This window comes from Drosophila mojavensis, unplaced genomic scaffold (genome assembly GCF_018153725.1).
Source record: "Drosophila mojavensis isolate 15081-1352.22 unplaced genomic scaffold, ASM1815372v1 contig_277, whole genome shotgun sequence".
Taxonomy (NCBI): Eukaryota; Metazoa; Arthropoda; class Insecta; order Diptera; family Drosophilidae; genus Drosophila; species Drosophila mojavensis.
The window spans coordinates 5,463,390-5,485,204 of NW_025318822.1; the positions used below are offsets into that span (position 1 = coordinate 5,463,390).

The 21,815-nt window shown below is 44.3% G+C and overlaps 4 protein-coding genes and 1 pseudogene across 4 annotated transcripts; 4 read left to right on the forward strand and 1 right to left on the reverse strand.

Annotated features, from left to right (window-relative positions):
* The first annotated feature begins 357 nt into the window (after positions 1-357).
* On the forward strand, positions 358-2,726 carry LOC6574439 (major heat shock 70 kDa protein Ba). The gene has a single exon (XM_002000450.4). The coding sequence runs from the start codon at positions 617-619 to the stop codon at positions 2,540-2,542; it is 1,926 nt and encodes a 641-aa protein (XP_002000486.1). The 5' UTR covers positions 358-616; the 3' UTR covers positions 2,543-2,726.
* A 2,412-nt stretch (positions 2,727-5,138) lies between these two features.
* LOC122757049 lies at positions 5,139-7,505 on the forward strand (annotated as a pseudogene).
* A 2,417-nt stretch (positions 7,506-9,922) lies between these two features.
* LOC6574441 (major heat shock 70 kDa protein Ba) lies at positions 9,923-12,193 on the forward strand. The gene has a single exon (XM_002000452.4). The coding sequence runs from the start codon at positions 10,178-10,180 to the stop codon at positions 12,101-12,103; it is 1,926 nt and encodes a 641-aa protein (XP_002000488.2). The 5' UTR covers positions 9,923-10,177; the 3' UTR covers positions 12,104-12,193.
* A 1,331-nt stretch (positions 12,194-13,524) lies between these two features.
* Positions 13,525-17,983, reverse strand: LOC122756709 (dipeptidyl peptidase 9-like). The gene is given in 10 exon segments (XM_044008222.1): positions 13,525-14,039; positions 14,109-14,301; positions 14,372-14,594; positions 14,646-14,957; positions 15,023-15,638; positions 15,704-15,815; positions 15,818-16,259; positions 16,336-16,564; positions 16,626-17,187; positions 17,257-17,983. Coding segments are annotated over 10 exon segments (3,300 nt in total). The 5' UTR covers positions 17,666-17,983; the 3' UTR covers positions 13,525-13,837.
* Positions 17,984-19,298: 1,315 nt separating this feature from the next.
* LOC122757038 lies at positions 19,299-20,990 on the forward strand. The gene is made up of 3 exons (XM_044008223.1): positions 19,299-19,571; positions 19,657-20,073; positions 20,134-20,990. Exons 1-3 carry the CDS (start codon positions 19,418-19,420, stop codon positions 20,802-20,804), a joined length of 1,242 nt encoding a protein of 413 aa, XP_043864158.1. The 5' UTR covers positions 19,299-19,417; the 3' UTR covers positions 20,805-20,990.
* The last annotated feature ends 825 nt before the right edge of the window (positions 20,991-21,815 follow it).

Sequence of the window (21,815 nt, forward strand, 5' to 3'; positions counted from 1 at the left end):
TATGCTTCGATTTTGAAACGTGATGTCGAAAACAAGTCTGTTAAGTCAGCATTCGCTTATTCAAGTATGAGAATACTTAGAAGCACCAATGAATTTTCTAGAAATTGAAATGATAGCCAATTGTTGGGGTAGGTCAAGCTATACACAAACAGCCGTTACTCTCTGCCCCTAAGGCCTTCGAGAAAATTCCAACCACCCCTCTCTGTTAATGCGTTAGCGCTATCGCGCTCGCATTCGCACTCACTCGCAAACACAACGAGGGGAAATGACATTCGAGTCGATTCGAGAGAGCGCGTCGAGAAATTTCGAACAGAGAGCGCCAGAGTATAAATACGGCAGAAGTTCGCTCTTTGGCTCAATTCAATTCAAGCAAGTGAACTGAAAACGTCGAAAGACAAAAGCGAAATACAAACAAGCGACTAGCTGAACAAGCTAAAATACAACAACAGAATAATTTGAAACCAAGTAAAGTCGAATTAATCTCAAAAGTTAAGGAAGTTAAAAGAAAAGTTAGTTATAAAAGTAAAAGAAAGAGAAAGAGGAAATCCATTTCCACAACAACTAGAAGTTGGACAGAAGAGAAAAGAAGGAGAACACAGAACACAAAACAAACAGAATGCCAGCTATTGGAATTGATTTGGGCACCACGTATTCCTGCGTGGGTGTCTACCAGCATGGCAAGGTGGAGATCATTGCAAATGACCAAGGCAACAGAACGACGCCCAGCTATGTGGCTTTCACAGATTCGGAGCGTCTGATTGGTGACGCGGCCAAGAACCAGGTGGCGATGAACCCCAAGAACACAGTATTCGATGCGAAGCGTCTGATCGGTCGCAAGTACGACGATCCAAAAATAGCAGAGGACATCAAGCACTGGCCCTTTAAGGTAGTCAGCGAAGGTGGCAAGCCCAAGATTGGCGTCGAATTTAAGGGAGAGCAGAAGCGCTTTGCACCTGAGGAGATCAGCTCAATGGTGCTATCGAAGATGAAGGAGACAGCCGAGGCGTATCTGGGCCAGACCGTCACAGACGCAGTCATCACAGTACCCGCCTACTTCAACGACTCGCAGCGCCAAGCCACCAAAGACGCAGGCCACATAGCCGGCCTCAACGTGCTGAGGATAATCAACGAGCCGACGGCGGCGGCACTGGCCTATGGCCTCGACAAGAATCTGAAGGGAGAGCGCAATGTGCTCATCTTCGATCTGGGTGGCGGCACCTTTGATGTATCCATTTTAACCATCGACGAGGGTTCGCTGTTCGAGGTGCGAGCTACGGCCGGTGACACACATTTGGGCGGCGAGGACTTTGACAACAGACTGGTCACCCATCTGGCGGAGGAGTTCAAGCGAAAGTACAAGAAGGATTTGCGCTCTAATCCTCGTGCTCTGCGTCGCCTGCGCACTGCGGCGGAGCGAGCCAAGCGCACGCTCTCGTCTAGCACAGAGGCGACAATTGAGGTGGATGCGTTGTTTGAGGGCCACGACTTCTACACAAAGGTGAGCCGAGCGAGATTCGAGGAGCTGTGCGCCGATCTGTTCCGCAACACACTGGCGCCAGTGGAGAAGGCGCTGAACGATGCCAAAATGGACAAACAGCAGATCCACGACATTGTGCTCGTCGGCGGCTCGACGCGCATTCCAAAGGTGCAGAACTTGCTGCAACAGTTCTTCTGCGGCAAGAGCCTGAACCTTTCCATCAACCCCGACGAGGCGGTGGCCTACGGTGCAGCCGTCCAAGCAGCTATACTCAGCGGCGACCAGAGCGGCAAGATCCAGGACGTGCTGCTAGTGGACGTGGCTCCCCTTTCGCTGGGCATCGAGACGGCAGGCGGCGTGATGACCAAGCTGATTGAGCGCAACACGCGCATCCCGTGCAAGCAGACGAAGACCTTTTCCACGTACTCGGACAACCAGCCAGGTGTCTCCATTCAGGTGTTCGAGGGCGAGCGTGCCCTTACGCGAGACAACAATGCTCTGGGCACCTTCGATTTGTCGGGCATTCCGCCAGCACCGCGCGGCGTGCCCCAGATCGAGGTCACCTTCGACATGGACGCCAATGGTATCCTGAACGTATCAGCCAAAGAGATGAGCACCGGCAAAGCCAAGAACATTACCATCAAGAACGACAAGGGCCGCCTCTCGCAGGCAGAGATCGATCGCATGGTAAACGAGGCCGAGCGCTACGCCGACGAGGATGAGAAGCAGCGCCAACGCATCTCGGCTCGCAATAGCCTCGAGAGTTACGTGTTCGGCGTGAAGCAGGCCGTGGAGCAGGCCACTCCCGACAAGCTCAGTGAGAGCGAGAAATCTTCTGTACTCGAGAGGTGCGACGAGACGGTCAAGTGGCTGGACGCCAACACCACAGCCGACAAGGACGAGTACGAGTACAAACTGAAGGAACTTACGCAGCACTGTTCCCCAATTATGACCAAGATGCACCAACAAGGTCAGCCACAGAGCAACAACGCCAACTGTGGCCAGCAGGCGGGCGGCTTTGGTGGTGCCGGTTACAAGGGACCCACCGTGGAGGAGGTCGACTAAAGTCATTCCCAGCCATAGCTCTCCTATACTTGATATTAGTTTTTAGTTTAGCAGACTGATTAAGAATCTTCACCGATACATTTAGTTCTAGACCCGACGGATAATTTAAGTTAAGTGTTAAACTATTTTTAAGTTAGCAACCAATTTTAAAATAAACGAATTAATTTATTTTGAAAAAAAAAAAATCTAATTGTCTTTTAATTTCCTGAAAAGGGAAAACAAATTTTCAGTTTAAACTTGCGAGATGCTGTAAAATCGTTGAACTTAAAAATTCATTTTGATAATGACATTTATGGAGAATTATTTGCCGATGTACATTAATTATTAATCACGTGTACACATATTTGGTTTCCATTTATCGATAAGATTTTTACATGTTTAACTCTATAATGAAACGAATATTTTCATATGTGAATTGCTTGGATTCCTTTATAATATTTTTCATATTTTTCCGCACATTAGTGATGTAAATTTTATTTTTATTTTTATACCCTGAATCCATTGAAAATGGGAAATCAGGGTATAATGGTTTTGTGAAAAGTATGTAACAGGCAGAAGGAATCATCGCAGACCCCATAAAGTATATATATTCTTGATCAGGATGACGATCTGAGTCGATATAGCCCGTCTGTCCGTCCGTCCGTCCGTCCGTCCGTATGAGCAAAAGGATCTCAGAAGATATAAGAGCTAGAGAGCTGAAATTTGGCATGCATACTCGTGTATACCATAGGCAGTACGAGTTTGCTTTATTTTTTTCGATAACTCATCCGATAACTTTTTTATCAAGAATATTCGAAAAATCAACTTGGTTTTTTCAGCCTAATTTGAACTTTTTTAGACCTAGAGACTTCAAATTTGCGCTGTATATAAAGTTAAACGATACAAAGATTTTGTAATTTACAGATTTTGGATACCACGCCCCATTCGCCCCCAATTTATAAAAAACGCATTTCAAGTACTAGAGACTTGTGCTTTGGAATGTACACACATATTCATATGATCCATATGATTACGTTTTGAAAGTTTCATTAAGATCGTATGTCTACAAAAGAAATTATTCAACAAATAAATTCTTATAATATTGCCAACACTGCAGCGCAGCCGCTGCTTACTGCGCAGCTAGCAGAGCGCGTGCTTATAAGTGTATATACTTCATGGGGTCTGCGATGATTCCTTCTGCCCGTTACATACTTTTTCACAAAACCATTATATCCTGGTTTCCCATTTTCAATGGCTTCAGGGTATAAAAATGACAGAAAACAGGACACACGATTTTTTGTTATAAATTTACAATTTATACTACATTTTCAGATTCTGCAGTACGCCTTATTATTGTCGTCTTCGTCTCGGGCTATCCACGACTTGAAATCTGCCTACTGTAGCCAGCAATCCCGAAATTTTTGCCTATAAGTCTCCTTGGGCATTTTAGCACTCCTTTCGCATTAAACACAATTACAAATGGCAATTCAATTTATCACTGTTCTTAACCAAATATCGGTACACAATTTAGTATATTTAATGCTAAAATTAGACAACTTGGCATCACTGCCGCACATCCACGTTTAATAATGTGTTTTATTATTATGCATACATACATATGTATGTATATGGTGTGCCATACATCATTTACATCACTACATAGTGGGGATAATATACATATTGATTGAATGATTCCACTCCAGTTCCTCCACTTCCAGCTCTACCAATACAAAGAGTTGATATATTAACCATTCTGCATTTCCTTTATGCACACATGCACCCACACGCATGCATCCACCCGCAAGCATAAACAGACGTTCTGCTAACTGCGCAGTTAGCAGCGACTGCGCTTGAGATGCGGTGTGAGCAATAGAAGTTATTTGTAGAATAAACTCCCTTGTAGTGCGAATATCTTCATCAAACTTTCAGAACGTCATAATAACGTTCAATGGTGTATATTCGCCTAAGCAATTATTGCTAGTATTGGAAAAATTTAGGGCGAGAGGGGCATGGTATCCGCCAATAAAAAACTTCAAATATTAATATTAAAGCATATTTCATGTATACATACATACATATGTATGTATACATACATACATATGTATGTATATCCATACATACATATATATGTGTGCACATACATATGTATGTACATATGTATGTATGTAAGAGTATATGTACATACATATATACACATGAACATACATACAAACATACATATGTCTGTGTTTGACTGCCAAACACGAGTTCCACTGTATATGCTTCGATTTTGAAACGTGATGTCGAAAACAAGTCTGTTAAGTCAGCATTCGCTTATTCAAGTATGAGAATACTTAGAAGCACCAATGAATTTTCTAGAAATTGAAATGATAGCCAATTGTTGGGGTAGGTCAAGCTATACACAAACAGCCGTTACTCTCTGCCCCTAAGGCCTTCGAGAAAATTCCAACCACCCCTCTCTGTTAATGCGTTAGCGCTATCGCGCTCGCATTCGCACTCACTCGCAAACACAACGAGGGGAAATGACATTCGAGTCGATTCGAGAGAGCGCGTCGAGAAATTTCGAACAGAGAGCGCCAGAGTATAAATACGGCAGAAGTTCGCTCTTTGGCTCAATTCAATTCAAGCAAGTGAACTGAAAACGTCGAAAGACAGAAGCGAAATACAAACAAGCGACTAGCTGAACAAGCTAAAATACAACAACAGAATAATTTGAAACCAAGTAAAGTCGAATTAATCTCAAAAGTTAAGGAAGTTAAAAGAAAAGTTAGTTATAAAAGTAAAAGAAAGAGAAAGAGGAAATCCATTTCCACAACAACTAGAAGTTGGACAGAAGAGAAAAGAAGGAGAACACAGAACACAAAACAAACAGAATGCCAGCTATTGGAATTGATTTGGGCACCACGTATTCCTGCGTGGGTGTCTACCAGCATGGCAAGGTGGAGATCATTGCAAATGACCAAGGCAACAGAACGACGCCCAGCTATGTGGCTTTCACAGATTCGGAGCGTCTGATTGGTGACGCGGCCAAGAACCAGGTGGCGATGAACCCCAAGAACACAGTATTCGATGCGAAGCGTCTGATCGGTCGCAAGTACGACGATCCAAAAATAGCAGAGGACATCAAGCACTGGCCCTTTAAGGTAGTCAGCGAAGGTGGCAAGCCCAAGATTGGCGTCGAATTTAAGGGGAGAGCAGAAGCGCTTTGCACCTGAGGAGATCAGCTCAATGGTGCTATCGAAGATGAAGGAGACAGCCGAGGCGTATCTGGGCCAGACCGTCACAGACGCAGTCATCACAGTACCCGCCTACTTCAACGACTCGCAGCGCCAAGCCACCAAAGACGCAGGCCACATAGCCGGCCTCAACGTGCTGAGGATAATCAACGAGCCGACGGCGGCGGCACTGGCCTATGGCCTCGACAAGAATCTGAAGGGAGAGCGCAATGTGCTCATCTTCGATCTGGGTGGCGGCACCTTTGATGTATCCATTTTAACCATCGACGAGGGTTCGCTGTTCGAGGTGCGAGCTACGGCCGGTGACACACATTTGGGCGGCGAGGACTTTGACAACAGACTGGTCACCCATCTGGCGGAGGAGTTCAAGCGAAAGTACAAGAAGGATTTGCGCTCTAATCCTCGTGCTCTGCGTCGCCTGCGCACTGCGGCGGAGCGAGCCAAGCGCACGCTCTCGTCTAGCACAGAGGCGACAATTGAGGTGGATGCGTTGTTTGAGGGCCACGACTTCTACACAAAGGTGAGCCGAGCGAGATTCGAGGAGCTGTGCGCCGATCTGTTCCGCAACACACTGGCGCCAGTGGAGAAGGCGCTGAACGATGCCAAAATGGACAAACAGCAGATCCACGACATTGTGCTCGTCGGCGGCTCGACGCGCATTCCAAAGGTGCAGAACTTGCTGCAACAGTTCTTCTGCGGCAAGAGCCTGAACCTTTCCATCAACCCCGACGAGGCGGTGGCCTACGGTGCAGCCGTCCAAGCAGCTATACTCAGCGGCGACCAGAGCGGCAAGATCCAGGACGTGCTGCTAGTGGACGTGGCTCCCCTTTCGCTGGGCATCGAGACGGCAGGCGGCGTGATGACCAAGCTGATTGAGCGCAACACGCGCATCCCGTGCAAGCAGACGAAGACCTTTTCCACGTACTCGGACAACCAGCCAGGTGTCTCCATTCAGGTGTTCGAGGGCGAGCGTGCCCTTACGCGAGACAACAATGCTCTGGGCACCTTCGATTTGTCGGGCATTCCGCCAGCACCGCGCGGCGTGCCCCAGATCGAGGTCACCTTCGACATGGACGCCAATGGTATCCTGAACGTATCAGCCAAAGAGATGAGCACCGGCAAAGCCAAGAACATTACCATCAAGAACGACAAGGGCCGCCTCTCGCAGGCAGAGATCGATCGCATGGTAAACGAGGCCGAGCGCTACGCCGACGAGGATGAGAAGCAGCGCCAACGCATCTCGGCTCGCAATAGCCTCGAGAGTTACGTGTTCGGCGTGAAGCAGGCCGTGGAGCAGGCCACTCCCGACAAGCTCAGTGAGAGCGAGAAATCTTCTGTACTCGAGAGGTGCGACGAGACGGTCAAGTGGCTGGACGCCAACACCACAGCCGACAAGGACGAGTACGAGTACAAACTGAAGGAACTTACGCAGCACTGTTCCCCAATTATGACCAAGATGCACCAACAAGGTCAGCCACAGAGCAACAACGCCAACTGTGGCCAGCAGGCGGGCGGCTTTGGTGGTGCCGGTTACAAGGGACCCACCGTGGAGGAGGTCGACTAAAGTCATTCCCAGCCATAGCTCTCCTATACTTGATATTAGTTTTTAGTTTAGCAGACTGATTAAGAATCTTCACCGATACATTTAGTTCTAGACCCGACGGATAATTTAAGTTAAGTGTTAAACTATTTTTAAGTTAGCAACCAATTTTAAAATAAACGAATTAATTTATTTTGAAAAAAAAAAAAATCTAATTGTCTTTTAATTTCCTGAAAAGGGAAAACAAATTTTCAGTTTAAACTTGCGAGATGCTGTAAAATCGTTGAACTTAAAAATTCATTTTGATAATGACATTTATGGAGAATTATTTGCCGATGTACATTAATTATTAATCACGTGTACACATATTTGGTTTCCATTTATCGATAAGATTTTTACATGTTTAACTCTATAATGAAACGAATATTTTCATATGTGAATTGCTTGGATTCCTTTATAATATTTTTCATATTTTTCCGCACATTAGTGATGTAAATTTTATTTTTATTTTTATACCCTGAATCCATTGAAAATGGGAAATCAGGGTATAATGGTTTTGTGAAAAGTATGTAACAGGCAGAAGGAATCATCGCAGACCCCATAAAGTATATATATTCTTGATCAGGATGACGATCTGAGTCGATATAGCCCGTCTGTCCGTCCGTCCGTCCGTCCGTCCGTATGAGCAAAAAGGATCTCAGAAGATATAAGAGCTAGAGAGCTGAAATTTGGCATGCATACTCGTGTATACCATAGGCAGTACGAGTTTGCTTTATTTTTTTCGATAACTCATCCGATAACTTTTTTATCAAGAATATTCGAAAAATCAACTTGGTTTTTTCAGCCTAATTTGAACTTTTTTAGACCTAGAGACTTCAAATTTGCGCTGTATATAAAGTTAAACGATACAAAGATTTTGTAATTTACAGATTTTGGATACCACGCCCCCATTCGCCCCCAATTTATAAAAAAACGCATTTCAAGTACTAGAGACTTGTGCTTTGGAATGTACACACATATTCATATGATCCATATGATTACGTTTTGAAAGTTTCATTAAGATCGTATGTCTACAAAAGAAATTATTCAACAAATAAATTCTTATAATATTGCCAACACTGCAGCGCAGCCGCTGCTTACTGCGCAGCTAGCAGAGCGCGTGCTTATAAGTGTATATACTTCATGGGGTCTGCGATGATTCCTTCTGCCCGTTACATACTTTTTCACAAAACCATTATATCCTGGTTTCCCATTTTCAATGGCTTCAGGGTATAAAAATGACAGAAAACAGGACACACGATTTTTTGTTATAAATTTACAATTTATACTACATTTTCAGATTCTGCAGTACGCCTTATTATTGTCGTCTTCGTCTCGGGCTATCCACGACTTGAAATCTGCCTACTGTAGCCAGCAATCCCGAAATTTTTGCCTATAAGTCTCCTTGGGCATTTTAGCACTCCTTTCGCATTAAACACAATTACAAATGGCAATTCAATTTATCACTGTTCTTAACCAAAATATCGGTACACAATTTAGTATATTTAATGCTAAAATTAGACAACTTGGCATCACTGCCGCACATCCACGTTTAATAATGTGTTTTATTATTATGCATACATACATATGTATGTATATGGTGTGCCATACATCATTTACATCACTACATAGTGGGGATAATATACATATTGATTGAATGATTCCACTCCAGTTCCTCCACTTCCAGCTCTACCAATACAAAGAGTTGATATATTAACCATTCTGCATTTCCTTTATGCACACATGCACCCACACGCATGCATCCACCCGCAAGCATAAACAGACGTTCTGCTAACTGCGCAGTTAGCAGCGACTGCGCTTGAGATGCGGTGTGAGCAATAGAAGTTATTTGTAGAATAAACTCCCTTGTAGTGCGAATATCTTCATCAAACTTTCAGAACGTCATAATAACGTTCAATGGTGTATATTCGCCTAAGCAATTATTGCTAGTATTGGAAAAATTTAGGGCGAGAGGGGCATGGTATCCGCCAATAAAAACTTCAAATATTAATATTAAAGCATATTTCATGTATACATACATACATATGTATGTATACATACATACATATGTATGTATATCCATACATACATATATATGTGTGCACATACATATGTATGTACATATGTATGTATGTAAGAGTATATGTACATACATATATACACATGAACATACATACAAACATACATATGTCTGTGTTTGACTGCCAAACACGAGTTCCACTGTATATGCTTCGATTTTGAAACGTGATGTCGAAAACAAGTCTGTTAAGTCAGCATTCGCTTATTCAAGTATGAGAATACTTAGAAGCACCAATGAATTTTCTAGAAATTGAAATGATAGCCAATTGTTGGGGTAGGTCAAGCTATACACAAACAGCCGTTACTCTCTGCCCCTAAGGCCTTCGAGAAAATTCCAACCACCCCTCTCTGTTAATGCGTTAGCGCTATCGCGCTCGCATTCGCACTCACTCGCAAACACAACGAGGGGAAATGACATTCGAGTCGATTCGAGAGAGCGCGTCGAGAAATTTCGAACAGAGAGCGCCAGAGTATAAATACGGCAGAAGTTCGCTCTTTGGCTCAATTCAATTCAAGCAAGTGAACTGAAAACGTCGAAAGACAGAAGCGAAATACAAACAAGCGACTAGCTGAACAAGCTAAAATACAACAACAGAATAATTTGAAACCAAGTAAAGTCGAATTAATCTCAAAAGTTAAGGAAGTTAAAAGAAAAGTTAGTTATAAAAGTAAAAGAAAGAGAAAGTGGAAATCCATTTCCACAACAACTAGAAGTTGGACAGAAGAGAAAAGAAGGAGAACACAGAACACAAAACAAACAGAATGCCAGCTATTGGAATTGATTTGGGCACCACGTATTCCTGCGTGGGTGTCTACCAGCATGGCAAGGTGGAGATCATTGCAAATGACCAAGGCAACAGAACGACGCCCAGCTATGTGGCTTTCACAGATTCGGAGCGTCTGATTGGTGACGCGGCCAAGAACCAGGTGGCGATGAACCCCAAGAACACAGTATTCGATGCGAAGCGTCTGATTGGTCGCAAGTACGACGATCCAAAAATAGCAGAGGACATCAAGCACTGGCCCTTTAAGGTAGTCAGCGAAGGTGGCAAGCCCAAGATTGGCGTCGAATTTAAGGGAGAGCAGAAGCGCTTTGCACCTGAGGAGATCAGCTCAATGGTGCTATCGAAGATGAAGGAGACAGCCGAGGCGTATCTGGGCCAGACCGTCACAGACGCAGTCATCACAGTACCCGCCTACTTCAACGACTCGCAGCGCCAAGCCACCAAAGACGCAGGCCACATAGCCGGCCTCAACGTGCTGAGGATAATCAACGAGCCGACGGCGGCGGCACTGGCCTATGGCCTCGACAAGAATCTGAAGGGAGAGCGCAATGTGCTCATCTTCGATCTGGGTGGCGGCACCTTTGATGTATCCATTTTAACCATCGACGAGGGTTCGCTGTTCGAGGTGCGAGCTACGGCCGGTGACACACATTTGGGCGGCGAGGACTTTGACAACAGACTGGTCACCCATCTGGCGGAGGAGTTCAAGCGAAAGTACAAGAAGGATTTGCGCTCTAATCCTCGTGCTCTGCGTCGCCTGCGCACTGCGGCGGAGCGAGCCAAGCGCACGCTCTCGTCTAGCACAGAGGCGACAATTGAGGTGGATGCGTTGTTTGAGGGCCACGACTTCTACACAAAGGTGAGCCGAGCGAGATTCGAGGAGCTGTGCGCCGATCTGTTCCGCAACACACTGGCGCCAGTGGAGAAGGCGCTGAACGATGCCAAAATGGACAAACAGCAGATCCACGACATTGTGCTCGTCGGCGGCTCGACGCGCATTCCAAAGGTGCAGAACTTGCTGCAACAGTTCTTCTGCGGCAAGAGCCTGAACCTTTCCATCAACCCCGACGAGGCGGTGGCCTACGGTGCAGCCGTCCAAGCAGCTATACTCAGCGGCGACCAGAGCGGCAAGATCCAGGACGTGCTGCTAGTGGACGTGGCTCCCCTTTCGCTGGGCATCGAGACGGCAGGCGGCGTGATGACCAAGCTGATTGAGCGCAACACGCGCATCCCGTGCAAGCAGACGAAGACCTTTTCCACGTACTCGGACAACCAGCCAGGTGTCTCCATTCAGGTGTTCGAGGGCGAGCGTGCCCTTACGCGAGACAACAATGCTCTGGGCACCTTCGATTTGTCGGGCATTCCGCCAGCACCGCGCGGCGTGCCCCAGATCGAGGTCACCTTCGACATGGACGCCAATGGTATCCTGAACGTATCAGCCAAAGAGATGAGCACCGGCAAAGCCAAGAACATTACCATCAAGAACGACAAGGGCCGCCTCTCGCAGGCAGAGATCGATCGCATGGTAAACGAGGCCGAGCGCTACGCCGACGAGGATGAGAAGCAGCGCCAACGCATCTCGGCTCGCAATAGCCTCGAGAGTTACGTGTTCGGCGTGAAGCAGGCCGTGGAGCAGGCCACTCCCGACAAGCTCAGTGAGAGCGAGAAATCTTCTGTACTCGAGAAGTGCGACGAGACGGTCAAGTGGCTGGACGCCAACACCACAGCCGACAAGGACGAGTACGAGTACAAACTGAAGGAACTTACGCAGCACTGTTCCCCAATTATGACCAAGATGCACCAACAAGGTCAGCCACAGAGCAACAACGCCAACTGTGGCCAGCAGGCGGGCGGCTTTGGTGGTGCCGGTTACAAGGGACCCACCGTGGAGGAGGTCGACTAAAGTCATTCCCAGCCATAGCTCTCCTATACTTGATATTAGTTTTTAGTTTAGCAGACTGATTAAGAATCTTCACCGATACATTTAGTTCTAGACCCGACGGATAATTTAAGTTAATTGTTAAACTATTTTTAAGTTAGCAACCAATTTTAAAATAAACGAATTTATTTATTTTGAAAACAAAAAAATCTAATTCTCTTTTAATTGCCCTTAAGGGGGTGAACTGCTTTTAGCTTGAACTATTTCAAAATGCGAGATGCCGTAAATTCTTTGAAATCGAATTTTGTTGATCGTGAAATATGTTATTGGGTCAACAGAGTTTAGGGTAATTATACCCTGAACCCATTGAAAATGGGAAATCAGGGTATAATGGTTTTGTGAAAAGTATGTAACAGGCAGAAGGAATCATCGCAGACCCCATAAAGTATATATATTCTTGATCAGGACGACGAGCTGAGTCGATATAGCCCTGTCCGTCTGTCCGTCCGTCCGTCCGTATGAGCAAAAGGATCTCAGAAGATATAAGAGCTAGAGAGCTGAAATTTGGCATGCATACTCGTGTATACCATAGGCAGTACGAGTTTGCTTTATTTTTTCGATAACTCACCCGATAACTTTTTTATCGAGAATAATCGAAAAATCGACTTGGTTTTTTTAGCCTAGTTTGAACACTTTTAAACCTGGAGACTTCAAATTTGCGTTGTATATAGAGTTAATGGACACAAACATTTTGTAATTTACAGATTTTGGATACCACGCCCTTTTCGCCCCCATTTCGTAAAAAACGCATTTCAAGTACTAGAGACTTGTGCTTGGGAATGTACACATATTTTAACCATCTGAAAGTTTCATTAAGATTGTATGTCTACAAAAGAAATTATTCAACAAATAAATTGTCATAATATTGCCCACATTGCAGCGCAGCCCAAGCGCAGTCGCTGCTTACTGCGCAGTTAGCAGAGCGCGTGCTTATAAGTGCATGTGTATGTATGTGTGCATAAAAGAAGTCCAGACTGATTAGAATATCAGCTTGGAGGGTTCAGGGTATCTCCTAGTCGAGCAGTCTCGACTGGAGCCTTCTTACTTGTTTTTATTTAATATTATGGTTTTACACTATACTTCACATGAAAAGCACAAAGTTTTTAAGCGATGTTTTTCAGCTAAATATTTATTATGGTTTACTATATATTTAATTTAATTTATTTTTTTTTTCATTCGGTCTGAACTCATTTAAAATATACATATATTGCAAGTTGTTTATCGAATATAAGCAGATATACAATTCTAGATATATATAAATATATCGTTAAAATAGACAACTATCGTTAATTAATGGCTTGCGGTATCAGCATGACAAGCTGTAAATAGTTTGTGCGGGATGGGATAATTGAGAAGTGGAGCACTTTTAAAACAAAAACAAGAGATTTACGACTTAGATTTATCTTTTTAAATGTACAGTTGTGCAATAGAACACAATTTAATTGTAAATTAAGAGTATGTAGTGTGTAAAAGTATGAGGAAAATAATAATAAAAATTGAATATTTGTAGAAATAATTAATTAAAATTACTTACAATGAGAGTAGAGTAGTATTGAACAGAGGCAGGGCAACAGTTAATTAATTATATTGCAAATTTTTAAAATATTTCATAAAATTAAAAAAAGATTTAATTTAACAACAATTACGATATTACATGTAATAGGATGCTGTGTGGGGTGCGTGCGTGTTTTATGAATCTCATAAGTTTTGCAAGAATGATAATAATTTCGTTTCGTAGTTCTTATTCGATTCTAAATTGCGTAACGAATGTCGCTCCTCGGGAAACAAATGCAATGCATAGGGCTTGTTTGCCTTATTCAAAGCGCTGATCAGTCGTGACGTGTGATTAAAATGCACATTCTCATCGATCAGACCATGAATGAGCAGCAGTCGATTATCCCTAGAGAAAGTAGAGAGATAGATGGAGTATTATATCGCTCTGAAAAATCAGCCAATTCTTCACACTCACTCGTCGGGAAATGCATGCACATAATTGAGTACCGAGCCAGCTGTATATCCCGCTTCATTGCACTTGGGCATATCCATATATCGTTCCGTATAGCCTGTATCATAGTATTCCCAATTCGTGACTGGTGCTCCCGCAATGGCCACCTTGAAGATTTCCGGATACTGCACCAAGCCCATCAAGCTTAAATAACCACCTGAGGGAACATAATATAGACATATATATATATATATACATAGCAATTGATAGATTTCATCAAGCCCTACCATAGGACCAGCCATGTATGGCAACTCGGTCCATATCAATGTATCCCAGTTGATCCGAGAGTATGCGCAGGGCATCCACCTGATCAGTCAATTCCACTTGACCCATGCGACCCCGAATATGACTCTCGAAACGTATGCCACGATGCCTGGAACCGCGTGAATCAATGCAGATCACACAATAGCCCTGGGCAGCCAGCATATGCATGCGCAACTGATGTTTGCCCTGATGGCGATTATGATTATTTAAAGAATTTATTGAATAGTGGGAGCTTACCTTAAATGTATTGTTAACGGTTTGCACCTCTGGTCCGCCATAGACATTCAACACCGTGGGATATTTAACTCCCAATTGAAAGTTGTGAGGCTTAAAGACCATGGCGTAGACGATATCGCCTGATGGCAGCTGTGGGCGAAAGATTTGCGGGCAATATTGTGGTTCCGGCTTGCCGCCCTCATGCAAAAATCCAACCAAAGAGATCTGTATACCATTGACACCGCCATTCTGGCAGGTTTGCGTGACACGCATCACCTTGCAGCTTGGAAGGCGTTGGATATTGCAATAGACGAGCAACATTAACTGGCATAGCTATCAATGGATATGCACAAAGACTACGTCAGTCACTTGGTCATTTAAGGGGAGCTACTACTTACATCATCAAACTCCACCAGATATGAGTACCCCGGCTCGGTTAACAGACGTATGTGCTCTGGACGCTGCAAGCTAACTACATAGAGATGCTTCTCTAATGGAGTATCGCGCAGTCCCACAAAATAAACCAATTGATTGGGCTTGTCCACCCATAGATTACGTGCCAGCACCTCCCATTCACCGCTCGTCAGGGCCACCTTATTAACGATGCGTGGCTGCAGTGCGGCTGCCTCCACAAAACTGGGATGCTGAGCAGCGGCTGCGGCAGCCGACGCATCCGTTTGGCTGCCATTGACATGAGTTAATAGTAAGCTGGAGGTGACAAGATACAAATGTCTAAAGCCCGTCTCCTCAGAGGCCCATAGATAGGTGACGCTCGTATCACCCACTTCCAGAAAATAGAGCATATCATGCACATTGATCCAGCTCTCTGACTGCTCGGTATATATGACCTGCAGCGGCGTTATTGTGCGATTATATGGACTGCGCCAGCTGTGATCCCCAATGGAATCTGTCGGCGTGGACACTTGACTACTGTACGATTCGCAAAAGTTATCCAGCGGTATTAGCATAACATCTAAGCGCTGCTGCTTGCGATTAAGACCCTGCATCCAGACGCTGTGAATTCAAAATAGAATATAAGTACAGTGCTATATTGATATCTCACAAGATTTGTCGCATACTAGTTGGCATCCGGTGTCCAGCCGACACGCACGACGTATTCCAGCCAGGGAAACACCGCCGACAAGGAATAGGGTAAATCCTTGATGGTTATCTCGCTAATTAGCAGCGCTTGTTGAGCACAAATTGAACAAGCTTCAATTTGGATTTGGCGTTTTGTGTGCCGCTACGTGGAAAGCGATACTCATCCACCTCGCCAGGCACAGCCGTCGACGAAGGGAATGTGTAAAGGGACACATCCGTTTCATCTACCTCCTCGTAAACAATACGATAGATGCCATCATCTGAGTGCGGCTGCCACCAATAGCCCTGATAGCGACTGAACTCCTCTTGCATCACATACGATGGCACTCCTGCGCTTAATGCATCATCCGCAAACGTGTGTCGGCCGCTTCTCGTGTACGTCAAACGTTTCTCATGACCGCTTAGCGTGTGCGTTACCCAGATATCACAGTCACTGATATGAGCAATCAGATCGGAGTTCTGTGGGCAGATTTGTGGATCCAAAGCCGTCCACTCGGGGCATGTTCGCAGTTGTGTGGGAAAAAGCAGACCAGACTGCCAAAATAAATGCAAAGCAATAAAAACATGTATTAATATATGACTAAATGCACGCTCCACATGCACTGCTCACATTATATCCCGTGTCCAGGCATTGATACAGATCGTTTAAGCAAGGAAAGACCAATTTGCCGCTGGGCTTATGCAGTTCATACGATGTAATACCCCATGTAGACAAACGCTTGCGCTCCTGCATCAATTGGTATTCTCGAGCACATGGATAGGCACCACCACTTCCACCTATGCCGCTTCCCACTTGGCTGCTGGGTATGGGTTGTTGGAGTAGTGTTTGCCAAATCAATCTATGAAAGAAAAGCCAAGTTTTATACAATTTTCAGCAGTCAAGGAAACAAGTTTTCAAACCTGGGCTTAGGCTGTGGACCAAAATGAAACGATGGAAGGTTTATTGTTGGTGATGCTGCTCCACTTGGACTACCGGCAGTGGCAGCATCAATGTCAACGCCACTGGTCTGCTGCAGCTGCTGTTCGTCATGCTGTCGCAGGTTGATGTCAGTAAAGAGCAACGTGGTCTCCCAGTTGTGTGGCGGTGTACTCAGGAAATAGCACCGTGCACGGCCATCGGATAGATGACGGAACTGAACATTGGTGGGCACCATCGTCGATAGATTGGACAGATCCTTGCGAATGTCTTGGACAACACATCTGATCTCAGCCCACGTTTTGGATGGTGTCGGCGCTGCTATATGTCCATCATTGTCAACAGCATCATCCTCGTCCTCCTCCTCATCGTTATCATCGCAGTCCTCATCGTTTACGCCCAGACCATGCGGGGGTGTGCCACTGGTAGGCGAACTCAAATGATTTGTGATGGCCGATGCTGCAGCTACCACCACCTCTGTTGTGGTTGCTGTCGCCGCTGCCGCTGCTGCTGTTATTGGTGATGTGAGTGAATTGAGAGCGCTGCCTATTGAGGAGTAAAATGCATTAGCTGTTGTACCCAGCGAGCCCATGCTCGTAAGACTAGCTATCGAACCGGCACCCACGCCAATTCCAGAATGTGTTGAGCTGGGCGTACTGGCTGCACTATGACTCCGTTCCATGGCATTGGTAGTGATGCTGCCGGCAACGCTTACAGCCGTCGAAACACGTGAGGTGAATCCATCGAAGAGATTTACAAACGATGTGGCCGCTGCGTTGGTTATACTATGGCTGCGTTGATGTCCATTGTTGTTCTTGTTTTTATTGCTGTTGCGTTTGTTATTATTTATGTTGCTGTTGCTGCTGCTACTTCCACTGCTGACGCCAGTCGTACCGATGTCAACGCGTGGTGGTGCGCTGGATTCTGTAGAACTAGTGGCATTTGGACCGCCCAGATTGACAGTGAGCTGCGAATTCCGAGATGATTGTTGTTGCTGTTGTGTCGTTTGTATTCTGCTGTCCATGTTGTGATACTTGATGTGTTTTTTTTAGCAAAAATGCAATGAAGTTTATGTTTTCACTCACAATTTTAAATTGACCCAAATCTGTACTCCACGTACATACACATACAAATACAAGCACGCACACATGTATAGACACACACACACACACACACACACACAGGCAGACAAATGCAGACAGACAGAGAGACAAATTGATAGTCCGCTTTTTGGTTAATTTCTTATCCCTTGCATACACGTACTGACTCACATACACATAGGCACGCATGTATATACATGCCAAATTACACACTCACACAGCCATGCAGGGGTTTTGTTATTGTTGTTATCGCTGTTGCTGCTGTTGCATTTCTGTGGTTTATTATTATTATGCACTATTTTTAACAAAATATCTATATCGTCGCGTTTTCAGTTAGGTATCTAGCTATGCTGTTGTCTACCCGCTTGTCTTCTCATTTTTTCCTCCTAGGTGTTGCGCTCTTATTTGTGTAGATTGGTAATTGTTGTTGTTTTTTCTTTTCATTTATCGTCTCAGGAAAAAAAGTGAAAGTCTTGCGCGTGTTGAAAGTGGCAATCAGCTCACTCATGTGATGTAGCTATTATTTCAATGCACACTTTATTTAATGCTTATTCCAAATGTTTGCTGTACAGAATATTCTATTGAATAGGTTGTTTTTATTGTTTGGTCACGGGCCGCGATGAGCGAAACGATTTCAACTGCAATGCCGTTTGGTTTACTTGATTGTATATCACGCAGCGTTGCACTTTGGTGAATCAGTGTCCCCATATAATTTACTCTTTGCCAATATCATGAAACGGTCACACTACGCAGTTGAATGTGATAAGCCGGTTTTATTGCTGTTGCAAAAAGTTGAGAATGGTAAAGGCATCGTAGGAAAAATATTTCAATTCCTCTGTTGGGCCAAATACACATTTGTCAATACGGCTAGTCGGGCTACCAGTATATCTTAACCAAATACGCCTAAAAGTTCATCATTAATGTCTGTTTATACCCTGAACCCATTGAAAATGGGAAATCAGGGTATAATGGTTTTGTTTTGTTTTTATTTGACAACTTACATAGCTTCGAAGCTTTTTTGTGTACCCCTGTATCAGTCCTTTAATTGTTTTATGCTGGGTATACATGCACCATCCGCGAATGCTAAGCTTTTTGAGCCCGTCTCAATGTATACTAATTAAATTATTAACGTAATAAGGGACAATCAATTAAAGACATTTCTTACATGTCGAAATGAAACATCTGCAATTGGATAACTATTAATTTCACATAATTTTCATAGTATTGTCTACTGTCATGACATACCGTGCACAATACCGAAAATTTCAAATTCACAGGACTTAATAGTTAGATCTTCGCTATCTTGGTTCGGAATTAAAGCTTTCTGAGCTTCCGATGTTCTTTTGATATTATGCCTTTGCAATCGCGAACTCTCCGTTTGAGTCTCAATGCTAGCCATTTCAAAAAAAAAAAAAAAAAAAAAAAAAAACAAACAAAAAAGTGTACAGAAAAACAAGTCTAAAATTCTGAATATTCAAAATCAATCGATAACGACTTGGACGATCATTATATTTCAAAAGTAGAGCAACACTGCTCTGCGTATGTATATTCGATATATTGCATACCAGTTATCGTTAATCGCTACGCACTTTACGAGACGACGAGTCGCAGTTGCAAATAAATTTCAAAACAAAGCATACAGAATACAAGAAGTAGAAAAATATATCAAAACGAAAATGACTACGAGTACTGTATACGCTGGTGTGCATGTTAAAAATAAGTTGAGTGACTTTTATCCCGTGCACAATATTGATATGGAACAGGATGTGGCATACTTGAAGAAGATCATTACCGAGCAGCTGCAGTTGCAGTTCGATGCCAATGAACTTGGTATGTATATAGTTATATACTATATATGTGTGTACACGTTTAGTATAAGCAATAACGCCAATTCATTGTGTGCTCTTCAATGCAGATATATGCTATTTGGGCAAGCTGCTCAACGACGACTGCAAGCTTTCAAGCACAATGAAACCAAACGCTATTGTTCATTGTTTCCGTAAAATGAAATCGTATACACCATACGAGCCGCCTGCCGCCAGCGATATCAACACTAAGCACATACAGGAGCTATTTTCACTGACTTCACACTTGCAAATCAGTGTCACATCCCGTTTTAACATACTACAAAAAATCTTAGCTGAGTATCCAGAATTTCGGCGTAATTTGGGTGCTCAGGCTCTGATTCGCGACTCGGTGCTGTTCAATATGCTTCATGAGCCGGAGGTGGTGCAGAATCTGGTGCGAGATTATCCTTTAATTTGTGATGCAGCTTCATTTATAGTCGATACCATACGTAAGGAATTGGCACGTAACAGTTCTGCCACGCAGTGTAAGTGCTTTCACTGAATTGGAATTCTCTCATGCCTGATTATGACATTTTCATTTCTAGTTCAGGAACAAGCTGCCTCAGAGTCCACAACCTCATCGGAGGAAGAGAACTCTTTGGGTGCCGGCAGCAGCAGCAGTGGTGGTAGCAGCAGCACAGCAGCTGCTACCCTAGCAGCCAATCGTAGAGATGAACTGGCCAACATACGACAGATCAGTCGCCAACAGTTGGCTAATGCTTTGGCCCGCGTCGACATGAGCTCCTTTAACTCGTTGTCAAACATAGCTCAACGTAATGTAGATGAGGCACTCAGCGATGAACGACCTCGCACCAGCACATCGGCTGCTGCCAGTGGTACAGCTGCTGTTGGCACTACAGGTGGCAGTGCTGCTGCCATCTCATCAGAACTCTTGCGCAATGAGCTGGCACGGGCTTTTCAGTCACTGCAGCAGCAACCGCCTTCTTCAGCTGTGGAGAACATGGACATGGAGTCAGGAGCCACAGATACCAGTGAATCGGCTGCAGCTGTCGATGAGCCCGAGGATGATGATGATGATGCTGGCGATGACAGCGATGTGCTGCCTCGTTGCTATCGCCGACATCGCTTCACCGAACAGTTGCGCACCATGGCAGCAATGGGCTTCATAAATCACACCCAAAATGTTAACTACTTGACTCTGGCCGACGGCAATGTCGAGCATGCTATAAATCTACTAATGTTGGGCATGAATTGAACTATGTCGAGCGCTTAGCAATAAGCAGCTGTATTTATTCTGCTGTTTTCTAAAGTATATGCATATATTAAAGCATATATTATATATATGAATATATATACACACATATATAATATATATATTTATGTACACTTAAGCGATTTAGCATTATGTTTTGTGGTAGCTCCAATTATTTATGCAAATAAACAAAAATACGTTTGCGGTATATAGTGGGGATGCTTGTATTGGAATCCGCGCCTCTAGCTGCTTGGAGCGCCGGGGCGGCCATCATATCAAATTAATTGAATTGAACTACTTAATTAAATAGTCTAATGCTTTGTCCTTATTGTTATTAAATTTCAAAAGAGCCGCCGAGATTTTTGTTTCTTCGAATCCGAGATCCCATTAACTCGCCCAATGGAATGAGGTGCTCGATTATCTAAATGGTATGTAAAAAGCAATAAATCAATCAATGAGACATGGCATATACTCTGCCTAGGATATACTAACGTACCTTTTATCATCGATGCCACACAGGCTCACCACCTTTGCCACTCGTTCGAGCGGGAAGCCCATGGAGCTGATGCTGCTGCGCTAGTTTCTGTGCCGGCACAGTCAGCTCTTGAATATGTTGGCATTGTTCTGCTGGCTGTTGGACAGTTGCTGTGGCAGTTGGGGCTGAGTTAATGCCAAGGCCTGCTGTTCATCCTCATGTGGCTGTACAGACGGATGCGACGCTTTTCCGCTTGCTGCAGCTCCGTTTTTAATTCTCGTAGTATGTCAGGCACGCTCCCTCGATTTCAAATCTGCTTCTGACGTGTGTTCGGTGACAGCATACTAATATTGTTACCCGGCGGCACCACCGATTGGGGTAGTTGAGTGGGTGTGCTATAGCCATTGATATAGCTATGCTGCAAGTAATTTGATTGGGATTTGAGTTGCTGCTGCTGCTGCTGCTGCTGAGGATAATAGTGCTGATTGTAGACCATGTGTGGATAGACGAGTTAGTTGTTGCTGCTGCTGCGTGATTGC